General features: G+C 40.0%; 1 protein-coding gene across 9 annotated transcripts in view; it reads left to right on the top strand.

The window, feature by feature from the left end:
• Positions 1 to 17,288, top strand: part of Egfem1 (EGF-like and EMI domain containing 1) — a 651,262-nt gene that overhangs the window by 585,320 nt on the left and 48,654 nt on the right. For 7 of the 9 annotated variants that reach the window (XR_010063603.1, XM_063281764.1, XM_063281767.1 and 4 more), the window contains 3 exon segments: positions 373 to 546; positions 12,027 to 12,155; positions 15,382 to 15,516. Coding sequence is in view for 8 of the 9 variants with exons in the window: in XM_063281764.1 (XP_063137834.1) it covers positions 373 to 546; positions 12,027 to 12,155; positions 15,382 to 15,516 (438 nt within the window). In the remaining variant the exon portion in view is untranslated. 9 annotated transcript variants of the gene reach the window in all.

Here is a 17,288-nt window from a genome sequence, read left to right as displayed (position 1 = left end):
ATTTGAGATGTGTGCACCGTTACACATGAACATTACATTTCAATTAAAATTCACTCTAAAGCCTATGTCTATGTCTAGAAACATCTATCTGAAAAGGAAACATTAATAAGCATGGACTATCTGCCCCTGTTCTAGAATCAGTCATAGGCTTGACTTGCTGTTCTTTTATAGTCTTTTAACGATGGGACAATAATCCAATACCATATCAGACAGAAATAAAATCTGTTCTATGTTGAAAGATATCTCTTCGTTAATGTCCTTTTCTGGAATATGTTGGGAAAGACATCCGATCTGACCTTCTTTGGGATTAAGAATTTTGTTTGTGGATTACACATGTACCCTGGAGCCACCTAACCTAGTTTCTCATGGCAGTCTGTTTAGATGGCACCTTTGGCCTGGATTGCAGCTTGAGCTGTGAAGATTGCATGAATGGAGGGAGATGCCAAGAAGGAAAGAGTGGGTGCTTCTGCCCAGCAGGATGGAGTGGCCTCCTATGCAATGAAAGCGATAGCCTAAGAACTGTGGAAGATCAGCAAGCTCCTATGGGTGAGTTCTCCTCAGCAAAAGCACCCTGAAATTCACTGATCAGCTATCGAGTGGAGACAATAATATGTTTATTGTATATAAAAGGAGCTAGTGAATGCTGGTGCTTATACACTGAATATATAACAGCATGGGGAGGTGCTATATTCTCAGGGGAAGGCGGTGCTCCAAATCCTGCTAAAACATGAAACATAGAAATTAATAAAGGCTCCTAATAAGGCCAGTCTTTTGAAAACCCTGAACATAAATAAATCACCAGCACCTGGCCAGCTATTCCCAATGGAAAACCAGGAAACGTTTGTGCTACAAAGTACAGTGAATTTGCATAAAATTTTAAAAATCGAAATTGTTTAACTGGGCTCACTTCTGTTGTTTACCCCCACTTCCCCCTCTAAAAAAATTACGTGGACCTAGCCAATGGTGATGGCTTTATCTTTTTATATAAGTCTCTCAAGAGAAGCTATCAAAAATTTAAATATGATGCCATCCAAATATCATTTCATTTGTGTTTTAAATGAAGAGTTGAAACTTCCACGAGATCTAAAATAAAATGCATTGAGCTTTTTCTCTTTTTAACTTTCTCTTGTACTTAAAAATATGTGTCTTCATGATTATCTGGAAGATGGTGTGAGCAGATTTTTCCTTTTAGCTCCCTATGTACAAGTAAAAAAAAAAAAAAAAAAAAAGCAGAGATATGTTCTCCTACATGCCTCAGGCATAGGACTCAAGTTAGCGTGGTGACATCTTTTATTTATCTATTCCTCAAGAATCCTTGTGATCATATTCTCTGCCACTCTGAACCTTTTAAACAGCCTTTCTGTACATAAGATATATACTTAGTCATGGGGAGCCTTCTAGAATCGGGTTCTCATAAATCCCTCTCATTTAAAAAAAAACTTTATTGTGGTCTTTGCCCAATTGACTATTTCTAAGAAGTTAAACTACTGGCCACTTCATATTCTCTCCTTTTAGTTCAGTGGCTTTTTTATTATGATGATCTCTGAAGATCTATTACTGTCTGTCACATGACACTTTATATGATTCTGCAGTCCTCTTCAAGCATTGATCTTTCTAGTAGATGTGAAGCACTCTCCCTACTGTGCTGGCATTCTTTCTCAGAAAGCATTCCCTTTGGTCATGACCAATTCCTTCTTATTTGTTGTTATTTACTCTCTACTGAAATGTCAACCACATTAGTATGGAGAGGACAAAAATCTTGGTGGAGACCCTCGGTTATTATGACCCATAGGTTCTCATATCCCATAGTATAAAATGTATATAATGACATCATATGAATATTACAATATAAAGGTTTGCTTTATCATGCAAGTCCATATATGTATGGCCTGATCACTCAGCCCTTGTCACGGTAGCATAAGAACTGAAACTAGACAATTTTCTTCTGAGGCATCAAAAGAAAGTGTCACTAGTACAAATCTTAAAGTGAAAGATTCAAAGTGCTAGGTGATGAAAGGACAAGACATCCATGTCCTCAAACTTGGAATGCCTGACAGGTGGCCTGAGGGCTCACAGGAGCTTCTCTGGAAAAGTCTGCTTCAGAAAGCCAAGGCTAAGAATGAACACAGAACAAGTTCCAAATCAGCTCACAGGTTTCAACTAATTCTTTAGTATAAAGGGGATGGGATATTCTTTAAAATACATATAAATTAACCACTTAAATATGATTGTCATTTTAAAATGTATCTTAGTCAGGATTCTCTAGAGTCACAGAACTTATGGGCAGTCTCTGTATAGTAAGAGAATTGGTCGATGACTTACAGTCTGTAGTCCAACTCTCCAACAATGATCTTTAGCAGCTATGAATGGAAGTCCAAGGATCTAGCAATGGCTCAGTCCCACAAGGCTGGCAGGCAGGTGAAAAAGACTCTTCCTTCTTCCAATGTCCTTATATAAATCTCCAGCAGAAGGTGTGTCCCAGATTAAAGGTGTGTGCCACCACACCTGGGTCTGAGAATTGCTTTGCCCCAGGTGACCTTGAACTCAGAGATCTCCTTGCCTTAAGCTCCTGGGGTTCATAGCTATTTTGCCTCAAGATCTCCATACCAAGATCCATGTCAGCCTCAAGATCAGGATCAAAGGTGAGCCTTCCAATTCCGGATTATAGTTCATTCCAGATATAGTCAAGTTGACAACCAGGAATAGCCACTGTAATCCATCCCTCGTCAACTTGACACAAATATTTCATGTCCACATAAAACAAAAACAATATCATGAACATGCTTAACAATATAACTATTCCTCGTACAATCACAAACACATTTGTAAATTTACAATGATGCAATGTCCCTTGGGAACATTCTTTTAGTATCAAAACTTAAATACCAATTGATGTTAAAGAAACTGGGAGAGAGACAAAAATACAAAATAAAACAGAAGAAGCATTCATATTACTTTATAATCCTCATTTCTGCAACTGGTTACATGGCCTTAGCTGCTATTTATAACTCCCTTCCTCTACTACCCAATCTATCTCCTCCCCTCTCTGCAAGCCCCTCAGCAGGTCTTGGCTCTTTTCCTGGAGGAGTGACCCATACCTTCATTCCTGATAGGTCTGCTTCCTTTGCCATCCTGCTTGGATTAGGCTGTTTTAGTTTCCCATTGACTTTAATCACAGGACATGGTAGTACCAAGAGATACCCTAAGGAATCTCCTATTCTCCAGACATAATCCTTCTTACCCCCACTGTGGAGAGGCCATCCATTTTCCCCATGGTAATCTGGATCTATCACCCCTCCTAACACTGCTATTCCTTTCTTAGCCTGTTGGTTTAAGGGCATTAGAAGCCCAAAATGACCAGGGGGGAGTCTGAACTTCCAGTTCAATGGAATGTTTGTTGTGGCTCCTGGTAGGAGCACTCCCCCACTCTGTAACAAAATTTCTAGGCCAGCAGAACCTAGAGTTGTGGGGACAGGAAGCAAAAATTTTCCTAGAGGGCCACTAGGAGTGATAGTGAGTGGAACTATTCCCTTTCCACCCCTCGATTTCTGGACCCATGGATTCTGGCTATGGGAGAAACTATACTATATATCAGACTCTGATTCAAAGCATATACTGCCTTCTGAAGAACTTTGTCCCAGCCCTCCATGCTGCTGCCACCTAATTGGTGCTATAACTGTGTCTTTAAAAGACCATTCCAGGGCTGGAGAGATGGCTCAGTCGTTAAAGGCTAGGCTCACAACCAAAAATAAAAGACCATTCCATCTTTCTACCAGACCAGCTGCTCCAGGATGGTGGGGAACACGGCAAGACCAGTGGATTCCATGATCATGGGACCAGTGTCATATTTCTTTGGCTGCGAAATGAGTTCTTTGGTCAGAAGCAATACTGTGTGGAATACCATGATGATGGATAAGACATTCTGTAAGACCATGGTTGGTGGTTTTGGCAGAAGCATTACCTGAAGGAAAGGCAAATCCATAACTAGAATAAGTATCTACTCCAGTAAGAATAGTTAGGACATTTTTTCATAGCATGCCACCTTATGATTCTTGGTTGTGACATACAGGCTGTCTTATTTAGAGTTTTACTGCTATGAATAGACACCATGACCAATGCAAGTCTTGTAAAAGACAACACTTAATTGGGGATGACTTACAGGTTCAGAGGTTCAGCCCAATATCATCAAGGTGTGAACATGGGGGTATCCAGGCAGGCATAGTGTGGGAGAAGCTGAGAGTTCTCCATCTTCGTCTGAAGGCTACTAGCAGAAGACTTCACATTCTCAGGCAGCTAGGAGGAGGGTCTTCAAGCCCACTTCCACCATGACGCACTTCCTCCAACAAGGCCACACCTTCTAATAGTGCCACTACCTGGGACAAGCATATGCAAACCATCACAAAATGCAACCAAGGAAATTAAAAGTAGACTGGAAATTAAAAATAGGTAGGGATGAGGACTGTGGAGCTCCCAACTGAATAGATGATTGCTCCAGTATCTTCAGTGGTCAACTATGAAAATATCAACTTAGAGTTCTCAGGAATTAGTTCAACAAATTATAAGGAAACATGATTTAAATATCACAGTGCATTATTTAACTTAACACCAGGGCTTTTTATCACTACATCTCTTTTGAAAAAAATTCCATGTTGAAGTCACTGAACACAGTTTGATTATTTAATGAAATGGAAAGAGAGAAGTGACTCCCAAAGGCATGGATTGCTGATGAGCAAGAAAGTCTGTGATGTGATCCAAGTCCTCCAGCTTCATTTTAGGACATGTCCCTGTTAACAATTTATCCTCTAAGGTCTTCATTCTATATTATGCTAATAAAATATCTTAGGAATCCTTCTGTTATACTGTATTCTACTTTGGAGGGAGGGGACCAGAGAACCCCATTGATCCACTATGTAGATGATATACTATAACCCTGGTACATTGGAAGCCACTGTGAATCCTTTATCTCTGTTTTTATAAACTGTCCTTTCTATAGATGCCAGAAAATTACAATGTTATACTACAGATAAATTAACAATATAGGACTGAACAATTGTTCACTCCCCAATATCTTTCTCTTTTCTTACTTTTGCTCCCCCTTTCCCTCTTATTATAGTTGCCTAGGGCATAAAATTAAGAAAAAACAATGGGTAAGCCCGGTAAGTAGAATGATTAGTTATCATTAACAAGGCTGTGAGTTCAAATACTAACATTACACAAACCAAGCAGAGTAAAGCTATAATAAACACTTAAGAGGTAGAGGAAGGAGGACTAGAATTTTAGAGTCATTATGAGTTCAAGGTCAATATTGAGTACATTAGACCTTCTCTCAATGAATAAAACAAGGAAGGAAGAGAAAGGGATAAGAAAGAAATGAAAATTAATACATTGGGAAAATAGAAGCTGAATGTGAGCTAAGCTTTATATAATGGTAGGAGGTTACTATAAGAGACATCATGTGGGGCTTTGAATAAAATGGCCCTTATAGGTCTTCAGGGCATGGCACTATTATGAAGTGTGGCCTTGTTGGAGTAGGTATAGCTTTGTTGAAGGAAGTGCATCATTAAGGGATGAGCTTTGAGTTCTGAAAAACTCAAGCCTGCCTGGTGGCTCACAGTTTATTTCTCCTGCATGTGGATCAAGATGCAGAACTCTAAGGTCCCTCTTCCAGCACCATGTCTCCTGCATGCTGCTCTATGTTTCTTCATGATGTTAATGGACTAAGCCTCTGAAACTGTAAGCCAACCCCACATAAATGTTATCCTTTATAAAAGTTGTTGTGGTCATGATGACTCTTCACAGCAATGGAAACCCTAACTAAGACACATAATAAATGTAACGTGAGAATAAAAATTATGGTAAAATATCAACTAAAACAGCTAATAAAATTACCACAGTAAAGAAAGTCACAATTTTTTCAGTGTACATTTCTGAATACCTGGCACTTCTAAAAGAATCAAAGCAGAGAAACTTGTCTCATTTTTCTGAATTTCATCAAACTCTGAGGATGCAAAATACCATGGGAGCCCCCAAGAGAAGTCAAGCCCCCAAGTTCCCAGGAACACTCTAGATATATTCATTGCTGGTTTAAAAACATACATTTTCCCCTGTATTTTCTCCACATTTTTCATAGTAAAATACATAGTTTGTTCCTTACTAAGGGTGCTTATAGTTATTCAGCAAATATGACTAGGTAGTGTTGAAACCATGAGGATTAGAGTTTAGGAAGTCAGGTCATAAATATTTGAACCTTGTTAGCATTTCTTTGAATCATCATTATTTTAACAAGCTATATAATCTGGACTTCCCCCAGGGGTAGTTAAATCATAGAAACTAGGACTATGCCAGAGTTTTACCCTGGGTCTACAAGGTACTGATAATTGAATTACTTGGTAGCCATTATAATAGAAAGATCATCTCTCTTTCTGACCTCTCTTTCTGGCTCCTTTGTGATGGACAGGAGGTTCCATTACACATTTACCTTTCCTAATTCACTCACGTTTTGTTCTACAAAAAGGAGTTCACAGGCAACTGCAATTGTCAGAACAGAGGCATCTGTGATCCTCAAACTAGACAGTGCAGTATCCTCCAGGTGTTTATGGGAAGATTTGTGAAGAAGGTAGGAATGTCCTGTCAATAAGATGAGCCGCTGCTAATTTGGAGGTCTGGATGACTAGGGATTCAAACAAAAATGAAGGCTTCAAAGGATGTATTTACATGAACAAGAATAAAGTTACTTTGGCCATGGTGAACATAACAGAACAAATTAAGAGACATTTGGTGAGGGTTTCAAAGAGAATGAACCCCGTGGGCTCATATATTTGAGTATGTGGTTCCTACTTGGTGGATTGTTCTGGAAGAATTAAGAGGTTTGGTGTGGTTAGAGAAGGTGTGCCACTGGGGATGGGCTTTGAAGTTTCAGTGGCCCATGCCAGGTCTGGTACCGTCCTCTCTTTCCCTTCATCTTTTTTTTTTTAATTTTTTATTAGATATATTTCTTTACCTACATTTCAAACGTTATTCCCCTTCCCAGTTTCCTGTCCATAAACCCCATTCCCCCCCTTCCCCAAGCTGGTATTCCCCCTATACATCCCCCTTATTGCCCCCCCCCCCATATTCTCCTGCACTAGGAGATCCAACCTTGGCAGGACCAAGGGCTTCCCCTTCCCCTGGTGCCTCAACAAGGCTATTCTCTGCTACATATACAGTTGGAGCCCTGGGTCAGTCCATGTATAGTCTGTTGGTAGTGGTTTAGTCCCTGGAAGCTCTGGTTGGTTGGCATTGTTGTTTTTATGGGGTTGCAAGATCCTTCAACTCTTTCAATACTTTCTCTAATTCCTCCAACAGGGGTCCTGTTCTCAGTTCAATGATTTGTTGCTAGCATTGACCTCTGTATTGGACATGCTTTGGATGTATCTCTCAGGAGAGATCTATATCCGGTCCCTTTCAGGATGCATTTTCTAGCTTCATCAATCTTAGCTAGTTTTGGTGGCTGTATGTATATATATATATATATATATATATATATATATATATATATATATATATATATATGGGCCACATGTGGGTCAGGCTCTGAATGGCCATTCCTTGAGTCGCTGCTCTAAGCTTCGCTTCCATATCCTCTCCTATGAATTTTTTTTTCCTCTTTTAAGAAGGAGTGGGAGCATCCACATTTTGGTCATCCTTCTTGAACTTCCTGTGGTCTGTGGATTGCATCTTGGCTAATTTGAGCTTTTTGGCTAATATCCACTTATCAATGAGTGCATACCAAGTGTGTTTTTCTGTGATTGAGTAATCTCACTCAGGATGATATTTTCTAGTTCATTTCATTTGCCTATGAATTTCATGAAGTCATTGTTTCTGATAGCTGAGTAGTACTACATTGTGTAGATGTTCCACATTCTTTGAATGCATTCCTCTGTTGAAGGGCATCTGGGTTATTTCCAGCTTCTGGCTATTATAAATAAGGCTGCTATGAACATAGTGGAAATGTGTCTTTGTTGTATGTTGGAGCATGTTTTGGGTATATGCCCATGAGAGGTATAGCTGGTTCCTCAGGTAGTGGAATGTCCACTTTTCTGAGGAACCTCCAGACTGATTTCCAGAGTGGTTGTACCAGTTTGCAATCCCACCAACAATGGAGAAGTGTTCCTCTTTCTCCACATCCTCGCCAGCATCTGCTGTCACCTGAGTTTTTTATCTTAGCCATTCTGACTGGTGTGAGGTGGAATCTCAGGGTTGTTTTGATTTGCATTTTCCTGATGACTAAGGATGTTGAACATTTCTTTAGGTGCTTTTTGGCCATTCGATAACCTCAGCTGAGAATGTTTTGTTTAACTCTGTACCCCATTTTTAATACGGTTATTTGGCTCTCTGGAGTCTAACTTTTTGAGTTCTTTGTATATTTTGGATATTAGCCCTCTGTCAGATGTAGGATTGGTAAAGATCTTTTCCCAATCTGTTGGTTGTCATTTTGTCCTAACGACAGTGTCTTTTGCTTTACAAAAGTTTTGCAGTTTTATAAGGTCCCATTTGTCATTTGTCGATTCTTGATCTTAGAGCATGGTGTTTTGTTCAGGAAATTTTCCCTAGTGCCCATGTGTTCGAGACTCTTCCCATGCTCTCAGCTACTGCTAAGGCACTTGTCTACTGGCCTACCACAATGTTCCCACCATGATGCTAATAAATTCCCCCTCTGAAACTGTAAGCAAACCCCCAGTTAAAGGTCCTTTTTATGAGTTGCTTTGGTCTTCTTCACAGTAATACAGAAGTGGGATGCATCTTGATACAAGAAAATAATGTGTTTTCTTCTCAAGATGATGTTGATCTCATGAATGGGATCTGGAAGTAGGACTTGAGGAGAGCTTATCTTTTATACAGAGCAAAATGAGAAGAGTAAGTCTCATGTGAAAAAAGTAAGCAGGGAGATGAAAACAGAAAGAGAGGAGGAAGAGAGGAAGGGAGAAGTGAGAGTGTGGATGGAGAGCTCAAAGAATGCCAGTGACAAATGCATTCAGACTCTTCATGGAAACCAATGAAAAGGCCACATTTCCTCCATTTGTTTGACAGAGGTCAGTTGCTGAAGATAGAAAGATAATTAACAAACTATCACTGAGAGTTTCCTAGACTTCATTGGGAAATTCATTAGAAACAGTCAATGGGAACATGGAAATCAAATGTACTTTCCTTTCTGGAGTATAGGCAGCCTCTTACTTACCATTCCTATTCCACTTCTTATTCCTATGAGCAGTATTTCAAAAACATATGTATGCTAATTGTTTGTAATGAGCTCTGCTGGGAATGATGACACTGTTCCAGAAAAAGATTCCCAGTCCTACCTTATGGAAGTTGTGATCTGGTTCAAGATAGACATAGATTACAAATGTTGATACACATGTATTGCAAATTAAATACTGATGCATGGTTGGATGTAAGGCCATAGAACCATTCAGACCCCAACAAGGAGATACTTATGAAAAAGTGAAAAAGAGAACTAGATGAGGCAATGTGAGGAAAGGGCATTCCTGAAAAGGACATAAGGCTGTGTGGTGCCTCCAGGACCTCAGAAAAAGCAACAACAGCAACAAAAAGGAAAGCATGAGTTCTGTTAGCCTAGTGGCTCAGGTGCTCAGTCTGGAGCCTTCTAGTTTCTGGCATTGATAAGCTATGGGCTGAGGAAACTTGGAGCCCTTGGAAGTAGGCTGGGGGCAAGAGTGTGGAACACCTGTTTGCTGGTCTACCTGCCCTCGACCCCATGCCACCCTCTCATCCTGGTCCATGCTGTCCTGTACTCCATCTATGGCCTCTTGGAGGAGGCCACATAGCTTAACAAACAATACGTGCTTGCTCCCTATCCTTATAAGGTTATGTCCTGCTATATCTGAAATTTCTCTGTATGCCTATTAGGCATGCTCAGCACCCTGGCCTTGGCCAATGATTTACACTCTCCCAGTAGAAGACCTCTACCCACTTCCCATAGGTTTCAGTAGCCTCTGTTCTTCTAATTAAAGGATCTGTCCCACTGGAGCTGCTTCCTGAGAGTCTGCTCTCACCATGCTCAGTTGCCACCTGAGGTCTCCATTCCCCCTTGCTCTTCCTCTCAGGATCCACCAGCTGTGACCCCTTAAGGACAGGGCACTGGAGTGGAGACAGGAACTACAACAGGCCGCAGTAAGATTTCAAGCAGAAGATACAAAATCATTATTGTGCACTTACAAAAACAAAAAACAAAAAACAAAAGAAAAAAAAAAAACAAACCAAATTACCCCAGCAGTCTCCATCTAACAAGAGTGAAAGCATTGTCCTCCCCGTGTGTCTGTGTGCTTCTGTGTGTAACAAAAATACACATTATGGAAGTGTGTGCAGACACCAGAAGTCAACCTCCAGTGTCATTCCTCAGTATGCTATATACCTTGGTTTTTAAGACAAGGGGTGAAATAAATTGAATCATACCTATCCCTAGCTTGTTCCCAAATGAATGAGACTCAGGTTATGATTTGTTTATTTAGCTTTTGTGCAATTACTAGGAGATTGTTCCTCATCTAATTTTCTAATGTTAGACTGGCTACTTCCCAGCTGTGCTCCTCAAATACTTGCTGTTTGTGTCTTCTCAGGTTATCTCTGCTCTACCAGCCTGTCCTCAGGCTCTATTTGGCTCAGGCACGAATTCCTGGTCCATCTTATCTAATGGAGACCTACTGCTCCTTCCATCTTCTTCCTCCTTCACTTTTTCTTTTCCCCTCATGCTGTGACCCATCCCCCCGGGGAGGTAACTGAAAATCTGCCACGCCTCTATTCCCTCCAGTAATTGGCTGTAGCCACCTTAATTTAACCAATAGTTTTAAATTGGGAGCAAGGTTTGCACAACAAAAGCTGGTATACATGGCAATTTACTTATCTTTGGGCCAACCGTACCTCGGGGACAGAATTTAGCATTTGAATACATAGCAGCATTAGACCAACCCTGAACAATAGGGTTTTGATTTTTTGTTTTGCTTTGTTTTAGAAAGGTTCTCACTTTGTAGACCTAGCTGGCCTAGAATTCATTACATTGTCCAGATTGGCTTTGAACATACAAAAATCTACTTTTGATAATGAACTCAAGTTCTCATGTTTATACTGTAAGCATTTTTATACCATGAGTTATTGACTGGAACTTGAGCTTTCTTAAGCTTCATATGTATATGAATATATTTATATGTATGTGAATTTGTATGTAATCTATGATAATATATTATATATATATGTATAATAATTAAAAACCTGAGATGGTAGATGACTCAAAGAAATTTTCCAGACACAACAAGGCAACAGTGCATATGAAGTTATGTCAATTAAGGTAGTATGTCCAAGGCTTGCACAAGCTCAAGCCACATATAATCCCAGCATGGAAAAAGGATGTGGGTATGAAGTGCTGCCCCTAGTGAGGAGCTATTGGAAACTGATACCTGCTAGGAGAACCATGATTTTAAAGGTTGTGGACCCTAGTAGTTCTACTAAAGTCCAGTTGAAGATTCCCACATCCAAGAATGCCTGAACATCACAAATTAACTTGATGTTTTTAAAAGAAAAGAAAAAAGAATCCACAGAATTGAGTACATAAGGATGAAGGGTGCAAGAGAGGGTGTGAATAGGATCAACTCACTGTAGGAAATTCTCAAAGTACTATTAAAAAAAGTTTATGTTTTTTCATCCATTTATAAAATGTATATTAATCACATCTATCCAGCACTACAGCCTTACTGCAACCCTCCCAGGATATCCCACCTACTCTCCCTCCCAACTTCATGTCTTCCAATGCATACATTTAGTGTTACACATATGTGCATAAGTATGTGGTCATCTGCTGGGGGTATGAACAACCTACCAGTGGCCAACTCCCCAAAGGAGAGCTACTGTCTCTCCCTCAACAACCATCAACTGCCTACAGCTCCTCAGGTAGGGCGGGTACTCAGGATTTATATATTGTAAAGGAAAATTGTAGCAATGTCTGCCTGTAAGCTAATCTTTACTTTGTTATCCGGCAGGATGCCTAAAAGGCTTCTTTGGGAAGAACTGCAAAAGGAAATGTCACTGTGCTAACAATGCCCATTGCCACAGGGTATACGGTGCCTGCATGTGTGACCCAGGGCGCTATGGAAGATTCTGCCATCTTCGTAAGTAACAGCTGTGAGTGTTCCCTTTATGAAGCACAATGGCTTAGAACAGTGTGGGGACAGACCAGCCAGAGGTTAAAAGAAAAAAAACTTAGTTCATCTACTCAAATAGGTGGGTATTTGATGGTTCTTTGGACTCTTTAAATTACAAAAAAATCTATATTTTGACAATTAAAACTATTCCTACATTTTAAATACTTTCCATTTTGTACTTTATATATTTAGGTATCAAGCTCAAATTGTTTCAGTTAACACTTTATAGGAGCTAACTGCGAGGACCCTGGATCATGTCTCTTCGTCTAGTATAAGACACTGTTACCCTTAAAATTTAGCATAGCCCTTGTACTCTGACCATGCATGCACGAAGACATGATTACCCAACATATCTGAGTTTGTAAGTTCCGCTCCAGTTTCCACAGTTTCTTCCTGGAGTAACACTGAAGGACCTTCTTCCGTCCTTGAAGCGAAGATCTGTGAACCTGAAGTAACCTCAGCCCTTCCTGCTCCTGCCCTCTTGTCTTCCCTCGTCTTGTTACAGAAGAGCTGGGTCCTCTGAAGCTTTCTCCTGATGCACATTAGTGTCTTGGGTCTGATTAGCCTGCTGTGAAAGAATACCATAATGTGGATAGGTTATAAAAATAAATGTATTTAATTCTAGAATCTGAAGATTTTGCAGAGCTTCTCAAGTATAATGCCTTAGGATAGTGGTTCCTAGATGTTGCCAGTCACTGCATCCTCCTATCAGGGGGACAAGCAAATATATTCTAGGTCTTCTTTATTAAAGCACACATCAAAATACTACCTCCCAATCTAATAATGTTACTAAAGTCACACCTTCAAATAGTGCTGTCCAATGAGACTAAGAGTTCATAATAACTACTTGATGAAGCTATTACCATTGCTGCTGCTGTTATCAAGGTACCATGACCTTCTATAGTTTATAATTTATCCTTAGTTGAATGCTCATAGGACTTGCATACTTAAGAACAGGAATATTTCTGGGGGGGGAAGCATAATAAATTATGACCATACATACCAATAAGAGACCAAGTTAATGCCTCATAGAAAATTGAGTATGGATTATGGGAAAAGATTGGGTGTAGCTAAATAAAGAAGAGAAGGGAGAGAATCATCAATAGCTGTACAGAAGAGGTACAGATGGTATGTTCTGGAATATCATGCCTAGAGAGGAAAACTAGGCTAGAAACAAAGATAATAACATTTTTGTTGTTGGTCCCAAAATGTAGCAAGATATATCCAATATGAAGTAATAATTTTTGAATATTACATATGACAATATCAGATGTTTGAGCACAAAAATTAAATCAGTACATCTGGTCAAAAAGTTTGGAAAGCTCATTATTCATCAGCAAAATTGACATTCTAATATCTGAATTCCAGCTTCACATTCTTATAACTCACCAGCTGTGAAGAGTAAAGACTTGGAAGAAAACCATCAAACATGTTTGTTGTTTGTTGTGGTTGTAGTGATGTTGCTGGTGTTGGCTGTAGCAGTGTACTGCAGAGAATGGTAGTGGTGGTGGTGATGCCTGTTAACATCTTAAATGCTATCCTCTTTATGACGAATACACACACCCTAGTTCTTCTGGATTAACTTATGGATGTCACTTACCTGAGGACCTTAAGTCCTATAATTAATCATTTATTTCCTAGCCACCCAATGTACCAAAACTTGAGTGTCTTAAAATAGAAATCCATTGTCTGACAGTTCAGGGAGCTGAGAGTTCAGTTTCAAGGTGTCAATCATTTTCTGGTCCTCTAAGGATGTTAGACTTGTCCCAGGCCTATTGTCTCATGTAGGTAGACCCTCCTATGGCATCACAGCATCCATCATTGGTGCTTTTACCACAAGCAATCCTCTGGACAAATTCACCAGTCTGTAAGCTCATTATGTGTATTAGGTTAGAAATGTATCTATCTTAAAACAACCTAATCTTAATAAATTATATCCTTGATGTAGTCAGGAAGTCCTGAGAGTTAGGACTTGAAAATATAGAGTATTGGCTGTTTTATCTTGATGCCTAACAAGCCCTGAGCAGATACCAGATTACCCACAGAGATTCTTTCCACATTTTCTTTTTCTCCAAACTAGTTTCTAAGCAAGTATTCTAGAACAAAGAGATGAGCCTAGAATGAGACAGACCAAGACTTGGGAAATCTGATGCTGTTTGTAGAACTTGAAGATCAAAGGACCACTTGTTACCAAAACTGGAACAGATTTTGAAGAGTCCACAGGACCCCACTGATTGGCCTCAAAGATTATGCTCCCTGTCCCTGGTAACCAGAACTGGGATTTTTTGAGACATCATAACCACCACATTGAATGAACTGTACTATGTCACTTCCCATCCCCAGGGGAGCCCCACAACTCATTGCATTTTCTGCAGGCACCATTACAGGGCAAAGCTGTCAGGGCACACCAAATGATTACTATGAGCCCAGGAGCACCTTAAAGTACACTTTATTTAAGAAGATGGTTGAACATTGATAATGGGGGAACGAAATAATTGTCAGAGCTAGGTTTGTGAAAGGGGACTGAGCGTTCTAAGAATTCAGCAGAAAGGGTGGAAAGGAGGAAGCAAGGGAATACATGAACTGTGGTCTGCCATCCTAAACACAAGGGCGGGCTGTTTACAAGCTAGAATTTCAGTCCTCATTGCATCATCTCTAAAACTCAATGGCCTGGGGAGAATAAAGAAGACAGGGCAAGCAGCTCTTGCCACAGAAGTGGGCAAGATAATATCTCTGTCACAATGGAAGCTTTGTGTAATCTGGGCAATGTAAAATTATTTCCGATTACCATATAATGAGGGGGAGTAAGGACAATGGCCAACCTCACATAAGTGCTTGTCCATCATCTCCAGGCTGCAGCGGGATGATGAGGGGGCCTGGCAGCCAACACAGTCCTTGGAGAATATTAAGTCCAGGCAGCAATAAGCACGTTTGAGAAGCAATCGCTCTCCCAGCATCACTGCCGCCTTTTAAGTAATTCAAGCTTCACTGTTCATGCCCAGTTGCCAAAAAGCAAATGAATTGCCTGATTTGAAAGACATTTGTTCCCTCATTTTTTTTTTTTTGGCAGTCATAATGATCCTCTTATTCTCTTTATAATCAGGCTCCAAAGAATGTCATGCCTATGCACTAACAATTTCAAATAAACAAAGCCTGGTTTTCAGGTGACCAGTTTGCTTCAATCCGCTTGCAGGTTGTCCCAGGGGAGCCTATGGAGCTAGCTGTTCTTTGGAATGTCAGTGTGTGGAAGAGAACACCCTGGAATGCAATGCCAAAAATGGTAGCTGCACCTGCAAATCCGGTTACCAAGGCAACAGATGCCAGGAAGGTACACCCAGATGATGGATTTTCGTGCTTCTCGAATAATAATGACTGGCCTTTGTTCAGCACTATTTGGTCATTAGTTAGTTAATCCACACGGGTATCCTTAGAGATAGGGAGGCTGTATTGATCTCCTGTTGTAGGTGAGGAAACCGAGACGTGAGTACAATATAACTATTTAACCTTGTCTTCTTGGCCTCCACTCATTCAGGCCCCTTGCCAGCCTGAGCAAAGGAAGAAGATGGCATATCTTAAAATTATATCTGGAAACAATTAATGCTCAATAATATAGACTCATCAACCGAGGACATGCTCTCCTCCAGCTTGAAAGACTTTCCTTTTCCTATTTAAAATCAATCATCCCAACAAATTTATTAACAATTTCTTCATATTGAGACCTTAAATATGGGTACCAGTACTATCATTTTTCAGATATCTAGATGTCACATAATTGTGGATATATCTATAAGCAGAAAACTGTGATTCCAATAATAAGAAATATGTATAGACACGTGTGTGTGTGCTTGCCTGTGGAATTTGGGGAAATGCTATTCCCACCTGTCAGCAAGCCATGCCTGGCTCGTAGACCTTACGAGGACTTGTTTATTTTTCTGGTGTTTGGTCACCTTGTCACTGAATTCCATTGGTGCCATTCTTAAGAAAGTGGTGAACAGAGTTGGGGATTTAGCTCAGTTGTAGAGCACTTGCCTAGCAAGTGCAAGACCTTGTGTTTGGTCCTCAGCTCCGGAAAAAAAAAAACCCAAAAACAAAAAAACAAAAACAAAAACAAACAAACAAAAAAGAAAGTGGTGAACAGCTTTTCTAGACTTCTTCATGTTGCCTGACAGTATGTCTCATCTTCTAACCTAGCACATTCACACATTTTCTTCCTGTATTTCCTCACTCCTGCAATAAAGACAGTGGTCAGTAAATATTTTCTTGAATCAATAAATGTGTGGGGGTTCATTTTCATTGTTTGCATATTTTTTCATCAAAGACTAAGAAAATATTCAGGAAAAAATTGTCACAGACTTTTTTGCTCTTTAGTGAAAAAAAAATGCGCACAGATGACAAATAAAAGGATCAGAACCAGTGGTGATTTGTGGCACCATCTGAAACCAGAAGATGACACAGGGCTTAGATGGAAGACACCTCAGGACTGAGTCCACTCACAGAAGCAGAGGAATTGAAATTTGTCCTAGTAACCCTTATGCACTCATTTAGAGAAGTGCTTTCTGACCACCGGTGACTGTAAACTTGTAGTAGATGAGCAAACCAAGCAGGCTATTTTGGTGGCTGGACTGCGACTCCGTAAGTAGTGAGAAAAAGAACTTGAGGAAATGTAAGTCCAATCTCAAGCAAATGTGTTTAATACAGGAGTGGGTCTCATGCCACCCTCAATCACTGCCCTGATTTTAAGCCTTAGGTTAGTTTTCTATTCGTGTCCCCGTGAGATGTCCTGTTCTGGAAGTCAATGCACAAGGGTATAATACTATGTACACACACCTGGGTAAATTTAATTTATTCTGGCAACATTTCCTTAAAGCAACTGCTGCATATACTTTATCATCGGAAAGATGCTTCTGAGCCCCCCACTGAGAGAGAAAATGAGTTGAAAGTATATGGAAATCAGCAAAATAGAGAGGTCACCATAATCTCTGGAAAACATATTATTTTTCAATCAGATAACTTTGTCTGATTCTGATATTTTTGTCTAGCCACGAAATGAAATTATGAGTAAGACTAGAGCATGGGAATGGATCACTGTGATTGGCAGTT

Source organism: Rattus norvegicus, chromosome 2 (assembly GCF_036323735.1).
Source record: "Rattus norvegicus strain BN/NHsdMcwi chromosome 2, GRCr8, whole genome shotgun sequence".
In the NCBI taxonomy this organism is placed as follows: Eukaryota; Metazoa; Chordata; class Mammalia; order Rodentia; family Muridae; genus Rattus; species Rattus norvegicus.
The sequence above is the reverse complement of the archived record's forward strand: the minus strand, read 5'-3'. Positions and strand labels throughout refer to the sequence as shown.